The sequence below is a fragment of the Berghia stephanieae genome, chromosome 5, assembly GCF_034508935.2.
Source record: "Berghia stephanieae isolate SIO BIC M18660-M18661 chromosome 5, UCSD_Bste_1.3, whole genome shotgun sequence".
NCBI classification, from domain to species: Eukaryota; Metazoa; Mollusca; class Gastropoda; order Nudibranchia; family Aeolidiidae; genus Berghia; species Berghia stephanieae.
In genome coordinates, this window is record NC_088364.1 from 15604864 (window position 1) to 15625413 (window position 20550).

At 35.2% G+C, this 20550-nt stretch overlaps 2 protein-coding genes across 3 annotated transcripts; both read left to right on the plus strand.

The window, feature by feature from the left end:
* Positions 1-477: 477 nt before the first annotated feature.
* LOC144972473 (uncharacterized) lies at positions 478-18982 on the plus strand. 2 transcript variants are annotated; one of them, XM_078913675.1, is made up of 7 exons: positions 478-563; positions 2991-3046; positions 5010-5340; positions 5991-6188; positions 7598-7752; positions 8887-8983; positions 15370-18982. In XM_078913675.1, exons 2-7 carry the CDS (start codon positions 3026-3028, stop codon positions 18237-18239), a joined length of 3672 nt encoding a protein of 1223 aa, XP_078769801.1. In that variant the 5' UTR covers positions 478-563; positions 2991-3025; the 3' UTR covers positions 18240-18982. The 2 variants fall into 2 exon arrangements, with proteins under 2 accessions (XP_078769801.1, XP_078769799.1); XM_078913673.1 differs by lacking the exon at positions 478-563 and adding an exon at positions 628-689.
* LOC144972474 (uncharacterized) lies at positions 9015-15351 on the plus strand. The gene is made up of 3 exons (XM_078913676.1): positions 9015-10776; positions 11649-11809; positions 12167-15351. The coding sequence occupies exons 1-3, from the start codon at positions 10755-10757 to the stop codon at positions 12569-12571; spliced, it is 588 nt and encodes a 195-aa protein (XP_078769802.1). The 5' UTR covers positions 9015-10754; the 3' UTR covers positions 12572-15351.
* Positions 18983-20550: the final 1568 nt, after the last annotated feature.

Consider the following 20550-nt stretch of genomic DNA (forward strand, 5'->3'; position numbering starts at 1 on the left):
GGTTGAGTGGTTAAGGAATTGCACTGTAACCCGGAGGTTCAGGGTTCGAGTCTCGTTTCAGGCAATTTAGTTGGGGGTTCTTGGGCGAGAATATTACCCAAAAACTTGCTCACATCGGGCAACATGGATGATTCCTGTTGACATCACACGTTTGTTTGATGAATTAAACATCAATATTATTTCGTGGTAGGCCGAGGCAACTGCATTTTAAGATGAAGAGGTGGTGATGATGATGAAGATGACGGTGAGGATGAGATGTTAACAGGAAAGTTTGCAGAGTGGCGATGATTATATTTTTGTTAATTGCATAAAGCACTCCTCGGAGACGCTTTGTCTGAGTTTCACTTTCTTTTCTTTCCCTTGGATATTCACTACGAAAGTTCAATGTGCGCATGCGTGATATTGGAATGCTAAATTCGCCAAGGACAGCTACCGCCCTCTACAACATACGACAAGAAGCAAAAAACATTATTCTTAGATTATCTTCTCTTGAATTATAATGAGTAGTTTGAACTTCCGTTTATCAAAATGAAAGGAGCTTTGTATTTTTGCTTTGGATACAGGTATTTCAAAACAATTTTATGACTTCATCTTACCATAAGAATGTATAAATGACATAGGAACGCAATCTAAAATAAAGCAAATACGATATGCAATACTCAAAACTGCAACGTACCTGCTTGACTTAGGTATTTTATGCATTTGAATATCATAGCGCTAGTTTCACTTTCGATTTCTGTTCCAATCTTATCAGACAAATTTTGTTGAAGAAAATTTGTTTGTTTTTTAAACATCCCTCTTTAATCGGATAATTTGTCGTTAACGTTTATTAAAATTACGGAGGGATGTAAGCTCTTCGGGTTGATGATGAAATGAAGCACTATAGCAGCACCAAACGGTCGCAGATCGAGTTCGTTCTAGAAATGGCTGTGGACCGTGGACTCTAGGACTGACTCCAGACTGACTGGACTTGGGGGTAGACAAGGCTCAGACTCAGAATGAACTCAATCTCTTTGTTTTTGTTGTATAAATCTGGTTGCTGTTAAACACCCCTCTGAGGTGGAATAAATTTATTGTGGCTTGACTAACATTGCGGGAAGGTGTCGGCTCTTCGGGATGAAAGTGAAAGGAAGAAGAGAATAAAGTACAGTAACAAAAAAACAGTTCAGCGACTTTCCAATTCCATTTCCATCCCCTCGCCCTCAACCTCATCTCTCCTCCTGATGTTGCTTCTACTTTAATGAAATACACTACAACGCACTCATACCAATCTCTATTTAAAGATTCTAAGTGTAGGTCAGCGTTTCAATTATTATTCAATTTATTCCCTCTCAATTCTATTTTAACTCATACTCATTGTCTTACTCTTACATTAGGACTTAGGCTGAGGTCTTAGTCTTAGTGGTACTTGTTACTTAGAACTTGACTGAAGTTTTTAAAAAAATCAGATTGATGTTTGTTCTCAATAAAACCTATCATAAAGTACCTAAGCACTTTTCAACACGATTCTAATTATAACAACGACTTATAGTTATAGCAAATTTTTGAAAATCGGATAATAATAATAATAATAAGTAGAAAATAAGTTATGTTAGTTTACAGACTGTTGTACTGTAAAATAAAATGCACTCCACTTTGCCATTGTTATTAACTAACTGATATTATTTCCTGAAACTGTTGCATTTCCTACATTGACCACCATTTGGATTTCAAAACTGGCTTTAACTGGCCACTGGAATTTGAGTCAAGATTTTCCTGGGATGAGATTAGGGCATGATGGATCAACTTTGGTCTGAATTCAATTTTAATAAAAGTAAAGATGTTAAATTACTTGCCCGAAGAAGAATTTTGATTTGACATTTTCTGATTTTTTGATATTTGGGATTGACAACTGTGCATTGTGACAAACGAGTCACTCATCACGGCTAATCTCTTTAACTATTACAAATGTTGAGAACAAAAGAGTGAACGTTAATCCAATCTGAATAAGATGTTGACTTGCATCAAGGCTTGTTTTGCTTGTCAAAATCTATACAGGGATGCTATATGGTTTTTGTTTCAATCGAATTGCTATGTCTGTGGTGGACTAAGAACATGTTTACAATGTGTTTGAGTTTAGCATATTCATATATATGTGTAAAATGTTGCAATTGTGGACAGGAAACTCAACTCAACATTTTCGCTGATCCCGTGGTGTTGCGATTGTCCGGAGTGGACTGTACTTCTACAACTACAATCACTACAAACACCATCACATCATCATAACAACTTCCACCTCCACATCACCATTGCCACTAACACAACCGCCACTACCACCAGAGCATCATTATCAACTACTACAGTCACTACAACTACCACTGCCTCCATATCATCACTACAGCCACCACCAACACAACATCATTGGTACCACTACAATAACTACCACCAGAGCACCAAATCATCATCCCAACACCACCCCCACATCATCATCCATCAGCACTTATATCCATTATCAAGCTCTACCACTAATACAACCATCACCGTCGCATCATAAACACAACCAATACCACCACTACATCATAATCATCACTACTACAACCACTACAAGAATGTCACCATCATCGCTACTACCACAACCACCACCATATATCATCACCACTACTACCATTACTGCAATCACCACCCCACATCATCATCACTACATCTATCACAACCATCACCACCGCATCATCATCACTTCTGCCACTACTGCAATTACAACCACCTGTATGTCGTCAACATAACGATTATTAATGATTTATTTGTAATTTACGAATAATTAACTAATTTTATTTATATTGTTATGTATGTTATTAATAACATTATCACTTATTACTTTTATTAATCACCATAATTACAACCACCAACAACACATTAATCCTGACCACCACCACAATACAATCTTCACTACATTAAACAGATAATGATGTAATGAGTCAAATTTTATAACTTTCTTTATTTTCTTGATCCAGATTCACGGAATAAGAATCAGAAACAATTTTCCAACATGATGGACATAGTGAACATGGTATGTACATCACATCAGTCATAACAGAGGAAAGCATTAACTACCAGAACTGTTACTCAAACATATTTTTTGGGAGATTACAAAGTTGGATCAAATTCGTATTTTTTTTTATTTAAAAAAAAATAAATATTTACATTGTTTTTCAATTTTCTCAGAAATAGATATCCGACCAAATTGACTATGTGACGCTACATTAATTTTTAAAACATTTTATTTTATTGATTTAGAATAAATTTCCTGCTTTTTGGGATATGGTAAAGATTTTTTTCATTCAGATTTTCTTGTATGTTGTGGGAAAGAGCTATGATGAAGAACTGTCTTAGTTTGTCACAAGTTGGGAATAATTGGAATAATCATGGATTTGGAGGTGTTGAAAAAAAAATTGATTAAATTGTGTTTTCTCTTTTCTATCTCATGTGTTTTTATATGATAATTGATTGTATTTTTGTTGTTGTTTTGAATGAAAATAACACAAAGAATGAAGAACAACTGATTTCAGGAATTTTCCATAGAATTGGTTCTGATATTATATACACATGTTATTCCTTCCCACAGTGTAGGGATAGAGCTGTTATAGTTTTTCTCTTACATTTCAATATTTTACAACTCATGGGTCTTGTTATCATGTCAAAATTCTTCCGTTGTCATCTGCGTATTTAAAATAGACAAGGATAAATTAAAATTACCTTTTTTCATCCTGAACACTTCTGGGTAACACCCTGCTGCTGTGCCATGCTGCCCCTTTTCAAACGTAGGCAGCATATTTTTTTCAAGTCTTGGTCCAGCCCTAGCATACTGATCAAAATTTCAGTGTTAGCTCCTATATTTTGAAAAGTGTCAAATAAAAACTCATCTTAGTCTTAGGCCTTGTTGAATACAGTCGAGAACAGATATATTGACATAGTCAGCACGACAGAATTTCGATATATCAGCCATTCCAAAAAAATGAAAGTGAAATGAATGATAAATGCGAGATAATAACAAGGGAGGTCAATCTTGATGATTTGGTGTCCTTTAAAGGGCTGATTTTGACTTTTAAAAGATGGTTATTGTGGACTGTCTCTGAAGAACAAGAATAATTTTGTGGACCCTTTCCTCAGCACTGGCAAAGACGTCAAATAAGTGGAGGGTCTTGATAGTTATTGAAGTGGCATGGTTGGAAACTGGTCCAGATGGTCTATCATCATCTGACCGCACCTATTGTCGAGAGATATCGAGACTGAGTACCGGTAATTGTGGCATTGGCCTTGCCGATAATACTGAGGCTGAGAAGCTGAGTGTTGGCACTGCATATAAGAGAAATTGAGAGGGTTTTTTAGGGGGAGGTATGAGGTTTGTCTCATTTGCTGCCACTCAGTTTAAGTTCCAGACAAGGATTGGCTGGGTGACAGGATGTGAAGACAGATAGACAGTCTCGCACGTAATGGGTAATGTGGGGAGCTTTTCTCGTTAGACTATTTGTTGAAAGCCAAGTAATATTGATATCAAGAATTTCCATTACCTGTATTAGTAATGGGAAATGCTGGCACAGCCTTGGACTAGACTTGACCCCTGACATCACGGTTCTGATCAACGAAGATTCACGGGATGTCATTGAACAATGATCTCGAATTTTCTTAGGTTGTTATTTTTCATCACAGCTGGATATTTCTGCATTTTCATTGGCTACTTTTCACTTCACAGCAGGATATCTTGACTGTTTATAAATTGTATTCTTTTTTTATTAAAGACAAATTATTATCGTTTACAATGTCAATATCATTGTCTTGTGGTTAAATTTATGTCAATATACTCAATTTTTATTTACTAATGTTATATAGCAGGAGAAAAAAACCGGGACTCAGATGTCATGTCGATATATCTGCTGTGCACTGTATTTCAAATTGTTTTGATAAATTGATATATTGTCTTGTTTCTTGACTATAAGTATAAGTAATGACATTGTTTTTCATGTTTCATATAGAATCTTGAGGCTGGGCAAATAGTGGAAGTAACCACTGCTCCAAGCACGCCTCCAAAAAAGCTCTCTGTTCCCATACTTGGGCTTGAGAAATTTCCAACTCAGCAAGAAATTGAAGGCCAGGATGTAAGGAATCGTCGCCCAGTTCGACCAATTGACAGACAACGTATGCGACCGTGGTTAATGGAATTATTGGACTTGGGAAATGTTTTCGGTCTTCGCTGGACCAACAGAGACCAAGGAATATTCCAAATTTCTTGGAGACATGCGTCTCGTCTTGGTTGGAACTTGGAAACAGATGGAGATGTGTTTGAACGATGGGCCAGACATACAGGTTTGAAAATAAACATACAAATTCTGTTTTTTTAAATAAAAGTTGTTTTCTGACCATAAAGAAACTGTATAAAGTAAACAAGCAAATTTTATTCAACAATAAAGTACATGTAAGTCATCACCTTCAGTTTCAAGTCAAAAACATGAAATTTTAGTAAGATTGATATGCTTTTATTTAGTTTAATATATGAAGTGCCTTGCCCTTCTAGAGATCAGCATGTAATTTTGTTTGACTGCCCATTGATGTTGAAAAAAGAATTAAACTGCAGAGATCTCAAACTTCGTTATTCTGATCGCTTTGTCTCTAAATTAATTTTTTTTTGCATCTGGGCATAATAAATAGCATCTTTAGGTTTCATAGTGTCAGACCACTGACTATAGTTGCAGTCATATTATTATGTTTCTTAAACATTACTACATACAAGGTTGCCATTTTTCCATATATTTACGGAATCCAGTATGCTATAAACCCTCAGTATATTTTCCATTCACCAGCTAAACGGGAATAATTAAGTACAAGAAGTAAGAAGTCTTTTTACTGAAGTTCAGCGACAGAAGGGATTGGTCAATGTGTTTGTGTAAAAGTTCAGTAAATTTTGTCTCCTTAATTGGCAATCCTTTTTATATTTCCTTCCTCCTACTATTTGTCAGGTATATACAAAGAGGGAGATCCCCCTGAACCAAAGCGGTGGAAGGCAAACTTCCGTTGTGCCCTTCACAGTCTCCACGATGTGATGGAATTGACAAGTGCTGTTGAGAGGCGGGGGCGAAATGCCTGTCGTACCTATCAGTTCCTGCAGAACAACAGTGGGGTCAATCCCAAATCAAAAGCAAAAGAAAAGAGGCAAAGTAAGACATGAATTTAAAAAAAAAATTTTTTGACCTATCAAAATCATATATTTTAACCATTTCCTCCACCTATCTTTTATTTTCTTATGTAAGTAGGTACTATCTTATCTCCTGAAGTTATTGAAAATCTTCATTTACATTTTTTACTTGTAGCTATTTGATTAAGAAATTGGATTTATTTATAAATTTAAAACTTCTCCATCCTCATCTCATCCTTTTCTCTTGATGCTGTTGACCAGGCATTTCAAAAAAATAATCCATCAAAGAAGCTAAGATGTCAGCAAGATTCACATGCATATTTTGTCCAAACCAACAAATCGTCGGTTAACACAAGGATGCCTACTGCTCTTGAATTTCTGGGATTTTGTCACAGTAGTAATTAAAATGATATTTGATTGTCCTGTTAGTAAAATTAAAAAAAATATTGAGTAGAACCTTTAGAATATAATATTCTATAATTCTGCTTTTTTTTTTTTTTAGCCCAATTTGGTTGGAAGACTAGAGGTGCGTCTCAATAAGACAATTCCTCAAAATATTAAGGAACTAAGTTTCTCAGATCACGTCTGCGCCAGATTATTTTCACTGTGATATTCCGAAAGATTTTTTTTTCTTTTAATACATACATAAATAGATTTTAAAATGTTGGGAAAATCTTGTAATTTTTGTAAAATGGAAATTTTATAAGGACTTGTCTCTTGGGTAAGTTGTCTTTGAGGGTGCATCGCTGTAAGCTTTTCTCTTATTGGTTAGGACAGAAATTAATAAAAGGTCTTGTCTACATCAATAAAATCTCATGTTAATTGTTGCTGTTGGCTAGGGACCTTCTGTAAAGTGCTTTGAGCACGTTTAGTGGTTATTGCACATTAATGCTCTAGCTTTTTAGTACTTGCACTTTTACAACATCAGTCAAATGTCTGTATTGCCAATCAAGTACTCATTCACACGACTATCAGACCTTTCCTTCATGCATATGTAATCTCTATAAGATTTATTTAGAGATTACATCTGGAGAAAAAACAATTGTTTAAATATTTATAAAATATTTATTCATTTTTTTCTAGAGCCAATATGGACCAAACCATGATGTTTTTCCTTCAGATTAGGAATTTTTTAGCTAAAATATTAAAGGTAATGTGATGAAGTTATTGATATTGATTTAAGAAATTGACGCAATCAAAACTTTTACTATTTGTCAATTCTAAAGTCATTCAAAGAAATACGGAAGAAATTTATGTATTTTGGGATTCCTCTTTTATCATCTGATTTTGTGTGTGTTTTTAATTTGAAACAGTTTTTTTTATTTTGTTTTGTTTTTGTTGGTTTTTTTTAATTGGCTCCTGCGGCAGCTTTGCTCTTTGCCTCTTTACAATTACTTAAATCCCAATTCCTTTTAAATTCATCCAACTCAGAGGCCATCGAGCCCAAAGAATCCAGAGAATTAGTGCACGTTCTGACTTATGAGAGGCCCATACGTCAAGCAGTGCAGCTCCAGATTCCTGAATCAGGCTCCAGTGATGAGCTTTTGTCCTCAGAAACTGAATCTGAAGGATCTCACCAAGATAAGGTATGTCATTTTATCTACACAGGCAAATCAAATTGATTATCTATATGAATAACTCACATGGAGAGACTTTAATATTTTCTTTATATTAATAATAATTATTTTTCATAACTAAGGAAATTTTTTGATTATTGATAATTTACTATTTTTTCCTTGCACAATCTTATGCTTTGTCACATATAAAAACTATTCAAACCTCTATCTTGCCAGTGCATTGGCAAGCATTATCCGAAAAAGAAAAAAAAATATTGTCCAATGACAAGAGTGTTGCACATGAGGTTCTGAAGCTTAGGAAAAGAGTGAAGGGGTAAAAAGGAATGGGCACACTATCGATGAACTTTGTGAATAGCTCAAATTGTCCTAGTCAAATTTCCATCTTCATCAAGGTTCTGGCGTCTAGCTCTCATCATGTTTATCCCTCATTTACAGCTTTAACTATGGTATGATTTATTTCCATGTAGACCTATAATGACCCCTAGTGTAAAAGCTTGTCTAAGCTCTTTCTCTTACTCTTAACTTGGACTATCATCTCTGACAAGACACTACATCTTTATCTCATATGTGATCGTGTTATGGTGGGATGAACCTTCAATTTAATTTTTCATCAGTTTTTTTTTTTTTTTAATGATAACATTACGTAGATTTTCAATTGTTTTTTGTTTTTTCAAGAATTATTTAGCATCCCTGCTGTTGGCGCATTGAGCAACTTAAGTGAATATTGCACAGTATGATAGTAGCTCACTGTCAGCATGCGGTCCTGGTTAGATCTTAAACCTTTTTATTATCTATTAAAATATAACATTACTGGTGAAAGCTTGAAGATCAAATTGTCAAGAGAGAACAACATCGAAAGAGATCAAGGAAGGATTAATTTTTAGTTCCCCTTTTCTTTTTTTTTCTTTTAAATTATTATGATTATTATTATTATTATTATTATTATTATTATTATTATTATTATTATTATTATTATTATTTATTATTATTATTATTATTATTATTATTATTATTATTATTATTATTATTATATCATCATCATCATCATTATTTTATTACTGTTTTCGTTGTTATTAATACTAAACTGACATTTTTCTTTTTACTCTTTTATCAAAATTAAAAACAAAAAAAAAATTAAACCAGGTGATTGTTCAAAGGGTGGATCCAAAATCAGGTGAGATAGGAGAGGAGGAGTTTCTACTTCATGATCATGACTACTCCGGACAACAGGATAAGACACGTAATTTGAATGGAAGACTGGTTTTCCAAAACTCTTAATGTCTATTTTATTTAATTTTTTTTTCTACTTTTTGTGATTTTATTTTCATCTTAGCTGAATTGAAATGGTACATATAATTTAATTTGTATCAATTGGTACAAGCATTTCCTTAAACGCACATCAAATTGATGTTCGATTACAAGAAAATAGTTGGCCCGAATAGAGTTTCTAGGGCAAATAATCATCATTATCTTGAGATAGTCAAAAAAGTGGAAATAACAAGTTTTGGAAAACCTCTCTTCAGTTTATAATTTTTTTTTCAACTGACTATTTTTGTATTGTTTGATAAGTGATAAATTACTGTACAGTATTAAGTTTATTCTAGGTTTAATGCACCCGTTTCGTTTTTTATTTATTTATTTATTTTTTTAGTTTCCTTTATTGTTGCTGAGTTCTGTTAGAACCTGACAAGAAGTCTGAAACAGAATCCTGGAGTTTTTGGTATTTTCTCAGTGGAAGGAAGTTTCAATTGATCGGTTATGTATAAGAAGAGTAACAAGTACATGAAAGTGGTGGAAAGACGAATGGCATTTTTGAGTTTTAACAAGCTCAATATATAATATTCTTGCTCAGTTATTTTATTCATCTAACAAAATTAAAGGATAGCATTTAAAACAACCATTTGGGCTGGAGCTGTGTAATTCATTAACATTTACAAAATCCAGACCTGCCAACTCTCCTGATTGTTTGGGGAAGTTCCTGATATTTGTTCTCATCCCTGATTTCCAAAACTTAAAGCTATTTTCCTGATTATTTTATTCCTAAAAACCATTGTCAAACAACAATAACAACATCACCATCATCATTATCATATCTTCATTATAATCGCCACCTTCATCATCATCACCATCACATCTTCATCTCAATCCCAGGTTTGTCAAAATAAATTTCCCAAAGTTTATCTCTGAAATGTAAGCAAGCCTGAAAATGACTATTTCTTTGAAATAGTGACTGAATTTTAAAGAGCTCAACTGTTGTGAGCCCCAAGAAGAAAATGGAAATGAAATATTTATTTGGTTTTATTCCCGTGTAATGTATGTAGCCTTTTGGTAATCAATAAATGGCTTAGAACTCTGAATAGGTACTCCAAACCAGCCACTATCGGGTAAAATTGTGATGAAAATCGGGAAAATTCATCACTTTCACACTGCTACTCTCAAATAATGTGTAAAATGTATGCATTACACTTGGTGTCATTGTAAAGATCATCCTTTTTTCTTTATGATAGGGAAAAAAGAAAATGGTTTTGTTCAATAAGTAATCTTAATAGATTTGAATAAAAATGTGTTGAAAACGGTTGGTCGGAATGCTCACGGTCAGTTTTTATGACCTCATCTTTTTCAACCGGATGTCTTGCGAGCGCCGTTTATGAGATCGGGAAATGAATGGTGTTATTTGAAGCAGAATTGAATTCTCTTTCGTTTGGTATATAATTTTATATTGTATAAAATCATATTCCTCTCTAAAAATCGATTTTTTTGAAGTTTTTGACGAAAAAAATGCCGAAATATGAGAACATTGAAACGAAACTTACATGAAATGAAAAAGTATTCAATTTTCTATTCATGGTAAAAATTCGAAACTATTTTATGGAACAGCGTCCGCAAGCTGGCTATTTAAAAAGAACGGCCATGCCCGGCGAAGTCATTCAAACGAAGGAGCCGAGTTGACGTTAGTCGACTCGCGACTAGTTGTAAACAAGGTGTGATTGATTGATTGATTTCATTCAGGAATGGATTCAAAGCTCATTATAGGTAAGTTATATGTTTGAAATCTACTTTCTGATCATTGAAAATATTGCTTTTTTTATATTAGTTAGTTTTTTTTGGTCAAAATCGTAAACGCAGTGTCTTTTAAAATTCTTTCACTTGCGGTATTCCCTCGTATCCAGCAACTGGGAACTTTGTGGCACTTTGTATTTTTTTATGTTATATTTTCCCCTAAACAAATACCAGTAAGACTTTAATCAGTTATCTAATTTTATATGACACCAATCTAAATTTTATTTTAATGAATAATACAGCTGTATTTTGTCATCTTAATACACTAGACTTTTGTGGCGATGAAATCTTGATTTCAAAATGGCGGACACTCAATTCAGGTTTCGGACGAGTCCATTGCGGACAACTTATCGAGATTCACATTAGTTTTGTTTTAGTTCGAATGCGTTCTAAGGTTATTGGTCAAGACATTATCATTAATTATTATTATTATAGAGGCGTATGTGACTTTACAGCAATAGTAAGCTTTTTTTTTAAAAAAATTATGTTATGAAACTTTGCTTTGGATGGGCTCAGACCCCTGTCAATAATTTGGATGTGGACTGATCTGTTTATAAAGTTATATGACTATTGTGATCCTTCAATATAATTTCAGTAGATCAAATATTAATTGTGCGCTACCAGACTGCCTGGTACTTATTATTACTAGCTATTACCATGGCAAATGACTTTTTTTTTTCATATTCATGTTGTAATTATTGCCATTTCATCAGATTCAGATTATTGTTTGGTATTTTTTATTTATTGGGGATAATAATAACGTGTATCTATTTCAATGTTTGTGTAAGGAAGATTTTGATTTTAATGATAAAATTAGTAAATTTCATTTTGATATATTTCCTCAGATGATGATGTTTACCAAGGGTTAAAAAATACCTTTTTGGTATCTGGGAGAGGTAGACGACCAGATTTGCCACCAATAAAAGTGAACCAGAAGTTACTTGTACAGCTTTATTTTTTGAAGCAGGAATCGGAGAACTGCTCATCAAAAAAATCTTGGAAGGAGGTGACTATATTTTTATTTCGTCATTTATATGTAATCACGTTTTTTTCAGAGAAGTTTCCCAAAGCTATCATGTGATCATCCATTGTCAAGAAGTGAGCAAAGTCAAGACAGTTGTTCTCTGACCGCTTTTTTTTTTTCTTTTTTTTTTTTGCTGGCTAAGATTAAGATGTTTTGTTACAGGAAGAAATCGGTGAGGATCATATGAAGGGGTTTTGGTGCATTTCAGTGCCTAGTGGGATTCACTGTACATATGAGTAAGCATTGCTAATGAGAAAGGTACAGAGTTAGGTAACAATTGACAATGTAAAATTGTGTTGTATTGCCATTGTCTCATCTTTTCAAATAATTTGATTTCAGATTGAAGACTGTCTTCTACGGATATCCCCAGACCTTGTATCACACAGATCACGGATAAGGCATGCAGTGGAGCGTGCTTACCAGAGATTCTGCATGCAACGGCATGATCTGTCGTTCCTGGAATGTGGGGTTGACTTCGACTTTATTTCGGATAGGTTGTCGAGTTTTGGCATCACCCGTGCTTCATTGCCCTTTCCGCCTGCATCTTCACTGGATTTGAAACACATCGATAACGGATTAGTTATTGATATTGAACTTTCCAGGAGGGATATGGGATTAAGTTCAAACACAACGGCTCAATGGGTTTGTCATTTATCTGGACTGAGCATCAATTCTAAACTTTTTTGTGTCCTAAAAAAAACATTCAAAGAGTATGAACGACTCAGGAGCTCATGTTCAAAGTAGCTAGAAAGCATGGGAAGAAAATGCGAAATGAGAGTAAGATGTTAAAAGATAAAGTAGATAATGATATAAGATTGAAATTTGTTGAGAATCAACAGAAGAAGATTGATAAGCTGATAAAGGATATGGAGAATATTTCCAAGGTTGAACGAGATGTTGAATTACACGGTGGGCCCTGTCGAACAGATAAAGATGTAATTGATTTATTTGACAGGCTTAGAGTTGAAAATTATTCAATGACAAAGATAAAAGATATATTGAAGAGTGAAATACGTTTTCATAAATGTATGTCGGGCGGAAGGAGTTTAAGATTTGGTGATGTTGATTTTATGTTGGATGCTTTAAAGTCTTTTTTAAAATCAAATTCTGTTTCTGGTGACATTGAGAACCCATCAAAGAAGCGAAGAGTTATATAGCCTGATTGAGTTTAATTTCTTTTTCAAGCATTAATGATGTAATGTGCATTTTTTTTTTTTGGTGATTTCTCGGTTTCGGATTATTTTTCTCTCAATTTTCATAGCTTAGTCTGAAGCTGCTGAAGTTATCTAATTTATTTTACTAAGGAGATCATACTATTTCTGAATTGTACGTTATTCATGCTCTACGTATGAAGTGTTTTATTTGTATATCCTGACATTTTGCATATTTGTGAGTTTTTTTATTAGGTGAAATTTTTGTGATTTCATTATTTCAGTCTTGCTTCATGCAGGGATGTAAATCTTTCAGAATTATTAGGATTTCCTATTTTTCAGACATTTTCTAGCTTCCCCAAACAATTTAAATATTTCTTAATACCTCACTACCAACAACTCTTGTGATAAGAGATACTGCTGTACATATAGAGAATTTGTAGTGAATATCCATTTTCAATGTACTGAAACACTTAATTTACACTACTGTTGTGTCAGTTATGATTATACGTGTATTTAACCATTCAACTTATTTCCACGACAGCTTCCGAATTTTAATTCGGAAGTACTAAAGATTGATAGCGTTCGAATTTCCGAATTTTCCTAATTTTAATTCGGAACTAGATTCACATCTGTTGTGTAAACAAGGAGGGTTATTTTTAGTTTACCGGAAGCAAAACATGGGCTGCAGAATCGAAAGTAGAAGATGGTGGATATATATCGAGTATTCATGACTGAGTTCTGAGTTGTTGTTACACTTTCTTCCTAAGGCTCAATTGGAATGTATTTCTGTTTCTGTAAGTAATTCCTGTGTGTTGCAATTCATTTCAGTCATAATGAGTCTGAAGATACATTTCCCTTAGCCTTGGTCTTTATGAGAAATTTCTATGGGGTCTCATTTCTGGTTGAGACTGCCACGAACGTTTGACTGTGGTGGGGGAAAAAATCAAATTTGTTTGTTCTCATTGAAAGCTACACCAATAAAGTAAAGGGCTTTTAACACGATTCTAAACCTAATGTAGTATTTTAATTGTAATGTACTTCTTATTGCCTTTGTTATTAGCAGAAGGGTTTGGGGCCTGAGAAAATGATAAATATCGGGAGGTGACCATCTTTCCAATCTCAAAATTGGCCTTAGTAATAATATGGCTGTTGACTGTTGAAATTTGAGTACGAGTTTTTATTATTGTCAGATTCATTTAGTCATTGGGGGTAATATTTTGACCTGAATATAATTTTGGTATAAAAGTTTAGGTGTTGGATTACGTGCAGTGAAAATAAGTTAAGAATTCCAAAATTCTGATTTTTTTCAGTATCCCAAACTAATTTAACCCTGTTTAATCCGGATAATACTAAATGGGCACTGCTTTAAGCATGAACAACACCAAATAATGGTATTTCCTTCTGACAAAAAGGAGACATAAATCATTAAAATCCATCCATAAACAAAATAATTTAGATTTTATTCTGAGACTTATCACTCAAAAGTCCTAAAAATGTTGTCACAATCACAAGGCCATTTATCACCTCATTCCTGGTGTGTCACTTGGAGTTTAGACTATTGAAATGAGCTCGCAGAATTTCAGAATTTTTTTCAACTTTGCATTTACATCCCTGTTCATGTTCTTTAATGACCAATGTGTGGCTTGCATACTTTGGCTATTTACATTTTGTCATTGTATGGATAATGAACTTTAATTTGATGTATCACATGAATATGTACATGTTTTTATTATTTTTTAATGAATTTTTAAAAATCGTTCAAATTGCTCTTTTTTACCTCCCTTGTCGTTTTATGTGAAATTGGCTTCGGAGCCATTTTCAAGACCTTTTAAAAGTAAAATAAAGTTCTTTAATATGCTTGGAAAAAAATAGGCGTGTTCCCTGTGTTGCTGTCTGTCTGTCTAGCAAGTTTTAGGTATGTGGTTTGATTACTTTTCATTTTACAATAGCGCAAAGTTGACACCGGAGCAAGTTGCGCGAAGGCGCATATTTTTCTAATCTTCAATATTGCGTAAATTCCTTAATAATTGAGTTAGAGGGCTCATTTTGGTATCAAACTTCTTAGAAAATTGAGTACTATGTGATGAAACATAGACTTTTTGGTTTTTTCTTAACTCAAAATTTGGTTTGGTGTACCTACTCTGAATCTATCTTACCTAGTGTCTTGTGACTTTTATGTGTTTCAATAATGGGAAACTAGGCTAAACCTATTTTTGTTCTTTTCCTTCAAAAGCCACATTGTCTGTAACTGTTAAAGCTATAACTTAAATGATTCTTTTTATAAAAGAGTTGGTGTTTCCTAATGGGTTTTGATATGAAATTCTCTTTTTGCCTGGTCCCTGAAGTTAAAGTGATTTTCATGTTGTTTTTTTTAAATTTCAATTTCAGAGAGGACTATCTACCTTCGTCAAGGTGTTGGTTCAATTGTCCTTCACAAGGAGGTCCTGAATGCCCCAGAACTTCTTGAGGATGCCAAAGCTGCAGAAGCTTTATCCAATTTGGAGCAACTTGCATCAGCTGCTGTTGATTCTCAGGAATTGGAGGGAGGTACCATCATGATTGATGCCAATGTCCTGTCTGCTGGTTCCAACAAAAGTAGCCCAGCCAAGTCCTCTTCTCTCACAGAGGACGATAGCGCTCTTAATTTGAAAAAACTGTTGCCTCGATTGAGGGCACGGATTAAAGAATCAGAGAGAGCTGGAGGAATTCTCAGAAAGAGAAAATATATGGCTGATGATATGGAGATAATGGGAGAGAAAAGAATCCTTGGTCATAATCAGTATAGACTGAAGAAAGTAAAATCTGAATCCGGTACAAGTCCATCATCCCCCCCCTCCAGACGGAGATCTGGCTCTCCTCAAAAGCAGTCTAAAGGTGGTTCAAAATCAAAACGGTCCAGGAAAGAAAGCGAAGGCAGTGCATCTGACTCAACTGAACCGTTGATGTCTTCTTGTCTGCTCTTGTTAGAAGCTGCAACAAGATTGGATAAGGCTGAAAAGGGTGAGGGTATGTCTTCCAAACATGGAAAGAGAGGTGAAAAGAGTGACCACCGGTCTGTAAATGCCTCAGTTGCTAGCAAGAAAAAGAGAGGTGTTAGATCAATAAAGTTTGAGGCAGAGGAACAGGAAGTCATTGAAGAACCTGTCTTAGAAGGTATTGATGAGACTGTTATACATAATGAAGAGGAAACAGTCATTGAAGAACAGATTATCTATCCTGAGGAGTGTGTGCAAATTGTTTATGAGGAAGCACCTGATGATAATGGTGGCGAAACTACCAGTGGAGAAAGTCATGAAATTGACGAGCAAGTTGCCTTTGATATTCTGAGATCAGCGCTTGAAAATATTGGGAGTGAGATGGAGGTGTCAACATCAAGCGATGTCTCTTCTTCTCCAAAGGAAATGGCCATAATGAGAAGAAAGAAAGAGAGTGAGAAGTCGTCATCATCAGGTTATAATGCTGTAGCAGTCTCAGGCGGAAAAATTGTTGTGACCGAGGCATCTTTTGCTAAAGGTCTGTTTAGTGGATCAGAGATCATCCCAAGCATGTCTCAGAGTGGTTCTAATACAAAAAAAGTAGCCAGGAACAAAAATCGACCAATTGCTCATAAGGATAATATTTATTATGTCGACGTGAGGGCCAATGGAGGTTCAATTTGTGTGAAGCAATCAGACAATTCAATCTCTGATAGTAACTCCGTTGACAACACTCCTGTTCAAGTATCTTCACCACCCACACCCCAAATATTCATTGCAAAGCAAAGTCCATCTGGTCAACAGATTGTTGTGCCCCTCAAGACTACCACAAATACCAGCACCAACCCAACCCCCCTTCATCAAACAGCAGAAGTGACCAACGTAAAGCAGTCAATTGGCGGCAAGTCTTTCATCAGTCTTGGGCAAAAAAGCAAGCCCATTATACTCAAATCTCCCAATGCTGGAGCTGATAAAAATGCGCCTTTGTCAGCTCCCACATCTGCTGCTCTTACAAGCCAAATTGGCTCCCAAATTCTATCACCATCTAATGTCAAAATCTCAACGCTACCAATTATCTCCACTTTAAAGCCCATAGTGAGCATTCCAGCCACATCCACTAAAAAGCAGTCTACATATTCATCACCATCGTCAACATTTTCATCACCCACAGCAGTCTCATCAAGCCCTCAGAGTGGACAACAGCAAACATTGACCTTGTACTCTGACCAGGTAGATTCTGATGGCCAGAGTACCAAGACTTTCTACATACAACAACCGGCCACAGCTTCAGATGAGCCAGAGGGAAAGCAGCAGTCCTCAAAGCCTATTAAATTTCAAATTGTGAATTCTGGGATATCAAACAATTCTGTTCAACAAATTCAAATACTTTCAGATTCGCCGTCTGCTGAATCAACAGACGATAATGTTGAGAAAGAAGTTTTACCCAGTGGAACAGTTAGTGCACAAGTTATCATAGATCCAATCAAAGGAACCTATCTACAAATTCCTAATTCATTCACTACCATTCCTCTGACCCAAGACATCGCATCCTCTCCCAGTTCTGGCACAACCACCCAGACTTTCACAGTGTGCCAACCATCAGACATGGAAAATGAACAGGTGATTACTTTAGGCCATGACACACAACAGTATGATGAAGGTGCAAACCTGCAAGGGGCGGACTTTAACCAGGTGGAATTGTACAGTGTAGGCAATGGAAATCAGCTGGAAGAAGGTATTAATATCAAGGCTGAGCAAGATGGCAATGCCCAGGTATCGTCTGCAACTATTGTGCAAAGTGGAGAGGAAGGACTGTATTATACAGTTAGGCATGAAGACGGCACATCATACTATATCCCAGTTCAAGGTGAACAAGATTCATCAGAGTTGCAAACCGTTGATGACAGTGTTCATGATAACGAGAATAACATTCGGGTGGAAGTGAAGACTGAAGCAGGTGACCAAACCTGTTTTATATCTCCGGAACAGCTGGAGCAGGCAAATCATATCATACATATTTCACAAGAATCAGAAGAGGATCCAGCACATACATCAGCAATTGCTTCCTCTAAGATTCAGGTGGAGGCTGGTGGGTTGGAGGGAAATAGCAATGAAAACAGCATTCCAGTTTTGGATAAGCCAGGAGTTGAAGATGAGCAGTATAGCATGTCCGTGCCCTGCAGCAGTAGTAGTATGAATATAGACCCCAGAGCTCCTCTGGCCATTCAGGAAATCCCTTTATTTGCTTCCAGTAAAGGGGAGTCTGAGGAACAGAGTGCATAGTATTCTTGTAAAGTATAAACTCATGGTGATGGGCTTCCTGAAGTCCGGTATGGTTGAACTATTAGAAAAATTGTGAAAACTGGAGGCTTCAGAATTAAATACAATAAAATTAATAAAAAATAAAATTCCCTTTATTCACCCCATAGGGGAAATTTGTCTCGAGGGTCTATTCCAAGTGAAGACTGGAATAACCCATGCGTCAGCCGCAGTGCAGGACCGCAAATTGAGCTAAGGCGGGTGATTGAACTCTGTGCCTTTTGGGTACAAAGCAAAGACTGTACTGTTGAGCCATGCTGCCCCGAAATGGACTACTTTAGTAATTAGTAGTAGTAGTAGTAGGTAATTAACCTTTCTAGTGTAAACTTTTCATCAACAAACCAATAAACAAAGAAATGCTACAAACAAATGATAAAAAATTACCGAATATGAATCTTCCATCCATCAGGGAGAGCACACACTTGTTTCAAGTCTTGCTACATTTTTCTTATTTGTTTTGACAATTTCTTTCTTTGTTGCTGAGGAAGGGTTTGCACCTGAAATGTCCATTGTTTGTATGAATTCTGAGGTCTCCATTTTCATAAGTAAACTCATAATATATTTTTTGACACTCTACATTTCAAGCACCACCCGTTGTTTGTATATCAATGAAGGACTTTTGAAGTATTTTCAAACTAGGACACGTTGATAGCTTGTTTTTGGGATCCACTTCTGTTTTCGCTCATCTCATTTTTGTGCATTTTGTTTTAGGTAGGGGGGAGGGGGGCTGGGGGGGGGGGGAATTGTAACACAGTCTAGATCAAAACCTTTTCTTTTTCCTGTTCATCATCATCTTTTTACTTAATGCCAAAATAATCATCAAGCTCTGCAAGGTTTTTTTTCTTATTTTCAACTTTAAATTTACTTATTTTACTTATCTTTTTTATAGGCTTTGACATGGCACTAAAATGTAATAAAAGCAAGCAGTGCTGTTAACTTGAGAACACATATCCAACTACATATTTCCAAAATGGGGGAGAGAAAGAAATTATTTAATGTATCTAGATAAAAGTTTCTTAGGTGAGAGTCATACATCGCTCACAGTTAGTTGCATCAAGGGAATCAATCATTGTAATCGTTGTCAGAATGAGTGTCAGCAAATATATTGAATGATTTTAATAAATGTATAATAATGAGGATGATAAAGATAACAGTCTTTAATGTTTGTTCGCATATTTTGATCTCTCCCAAATTTAGATGTGTTATATATAAGTATCTCTAATTGTTGATAACTTGATTTCACGTCTCTGGTGAAATAACACTAACTTTGGTGTTTCATGTAACTGCAGGGTTCATACATTGAGGCAACATTATAAATAAACTATGGGGGTCACTTGGAGTCAGTACTTTTCTACACAAAGGGTGGTAGAAAATCCAGTGTTTGGGATCACAGCTTGTATTAATAGAGTATGGCCACTGACATTATGCATTTTTTATGAGAGATGGGTTTTTTTCCCCTTATGAATCATCTGTAAGTTAAATTTTTCATGTCAATATGTTGATTTATATTTGTATGAATCAGGTATTGTATGTGTTGTTTGACATTATCTAATATGCATTATTGTATATTTTAAGTAATAATACAAATATATTGTCTGGGTGGAGTTTCTGACCTCCCTTAGTGGGCAGGAATATCTTGGAATGTGATTACATACTTGATTTTGTCCTGGTCCTGGCCAGATACCCTGGCTGGGAGGGAAACAGTTAGAATTAGTCTTTGGAGATGATATTTTTTGTCTTGTTAATCATCTCTCTCACTTTGTTATGCACTTTATCGTTTTTTGTTTTACAAATATATGGTTTGTAAACAATTGAGTGTGTTCTTCTTAGTGGGATCTGTGCTTGTGTCAGAATGAGACATTTAAGTGATCTAAAGCTAAGTACACATTGACTTACTTTTTCTTGGGTGCTGTATATCTAGGACTGTAAAACCCTTAAAAACATAAAGAATAAAACACAACTGGAATTAAAACCCATCAGCCTTTTCACTGTATGATTGTTACCATTGTTGATTTATCACTCTACTTACTTTTTAAAAAAAAGTAGTCCATTTAGATTTAGAGGGGACCCCGATAGCTCAGCTGGTAGAGCACTCTGCTCAAACTCAAAGGGAAAGGGACCGAGATCTGTGAAATTTTTTCCTGCTTGGTTGACTTGGGGGTCAGAAAATGTTTGACTATTTGACCCATCATTGATAAGAATCACTGTGCTTGTGAAGCGAGTACTCACCCAACTGAACTAATAATCAGGGCGTAGGGGAGGTCTTTTAAAAAAT

Coding starts and splice junctions, on each gene's coding strand:
- LOC144972473 (XM_078913675.1), top strand. CDS start 3,026: ATGATGGACATAGTGAACATG. Junction 3,047..5,009: donor TGATGGACATAGTGAACATG/GTATGTACATCA, acceptor TGTTTCATATAG/AATCTTGAGGCTGGGCAAAT. Junction 6,189..7,597: donor AGCAAAAGAAAAGAGGCAAA/GTAAGACATGAA, acceptor CATCCAACTCAG/AGGCCATCGAGCCCAAAGAA.
- LOC144972474 (XM_078913676.1), top strand. CDS start 10,755: ATGGATTCAAAGCTCATTATAG. Junction 10,777..11,648: donor GGATTCAAAGCTCATTATAG/GTAAGTTATATG, acceptor ATATTTCCTCAG/ATGATGATGTTTACCAAGGG. Junction 11,810..12,166: donor CAAAAAAATCTTGGAAGGAG/GTGACTATATTT, acceptor ATTTGATTTCAG/ATTGAAGACTGTCTTCTACG.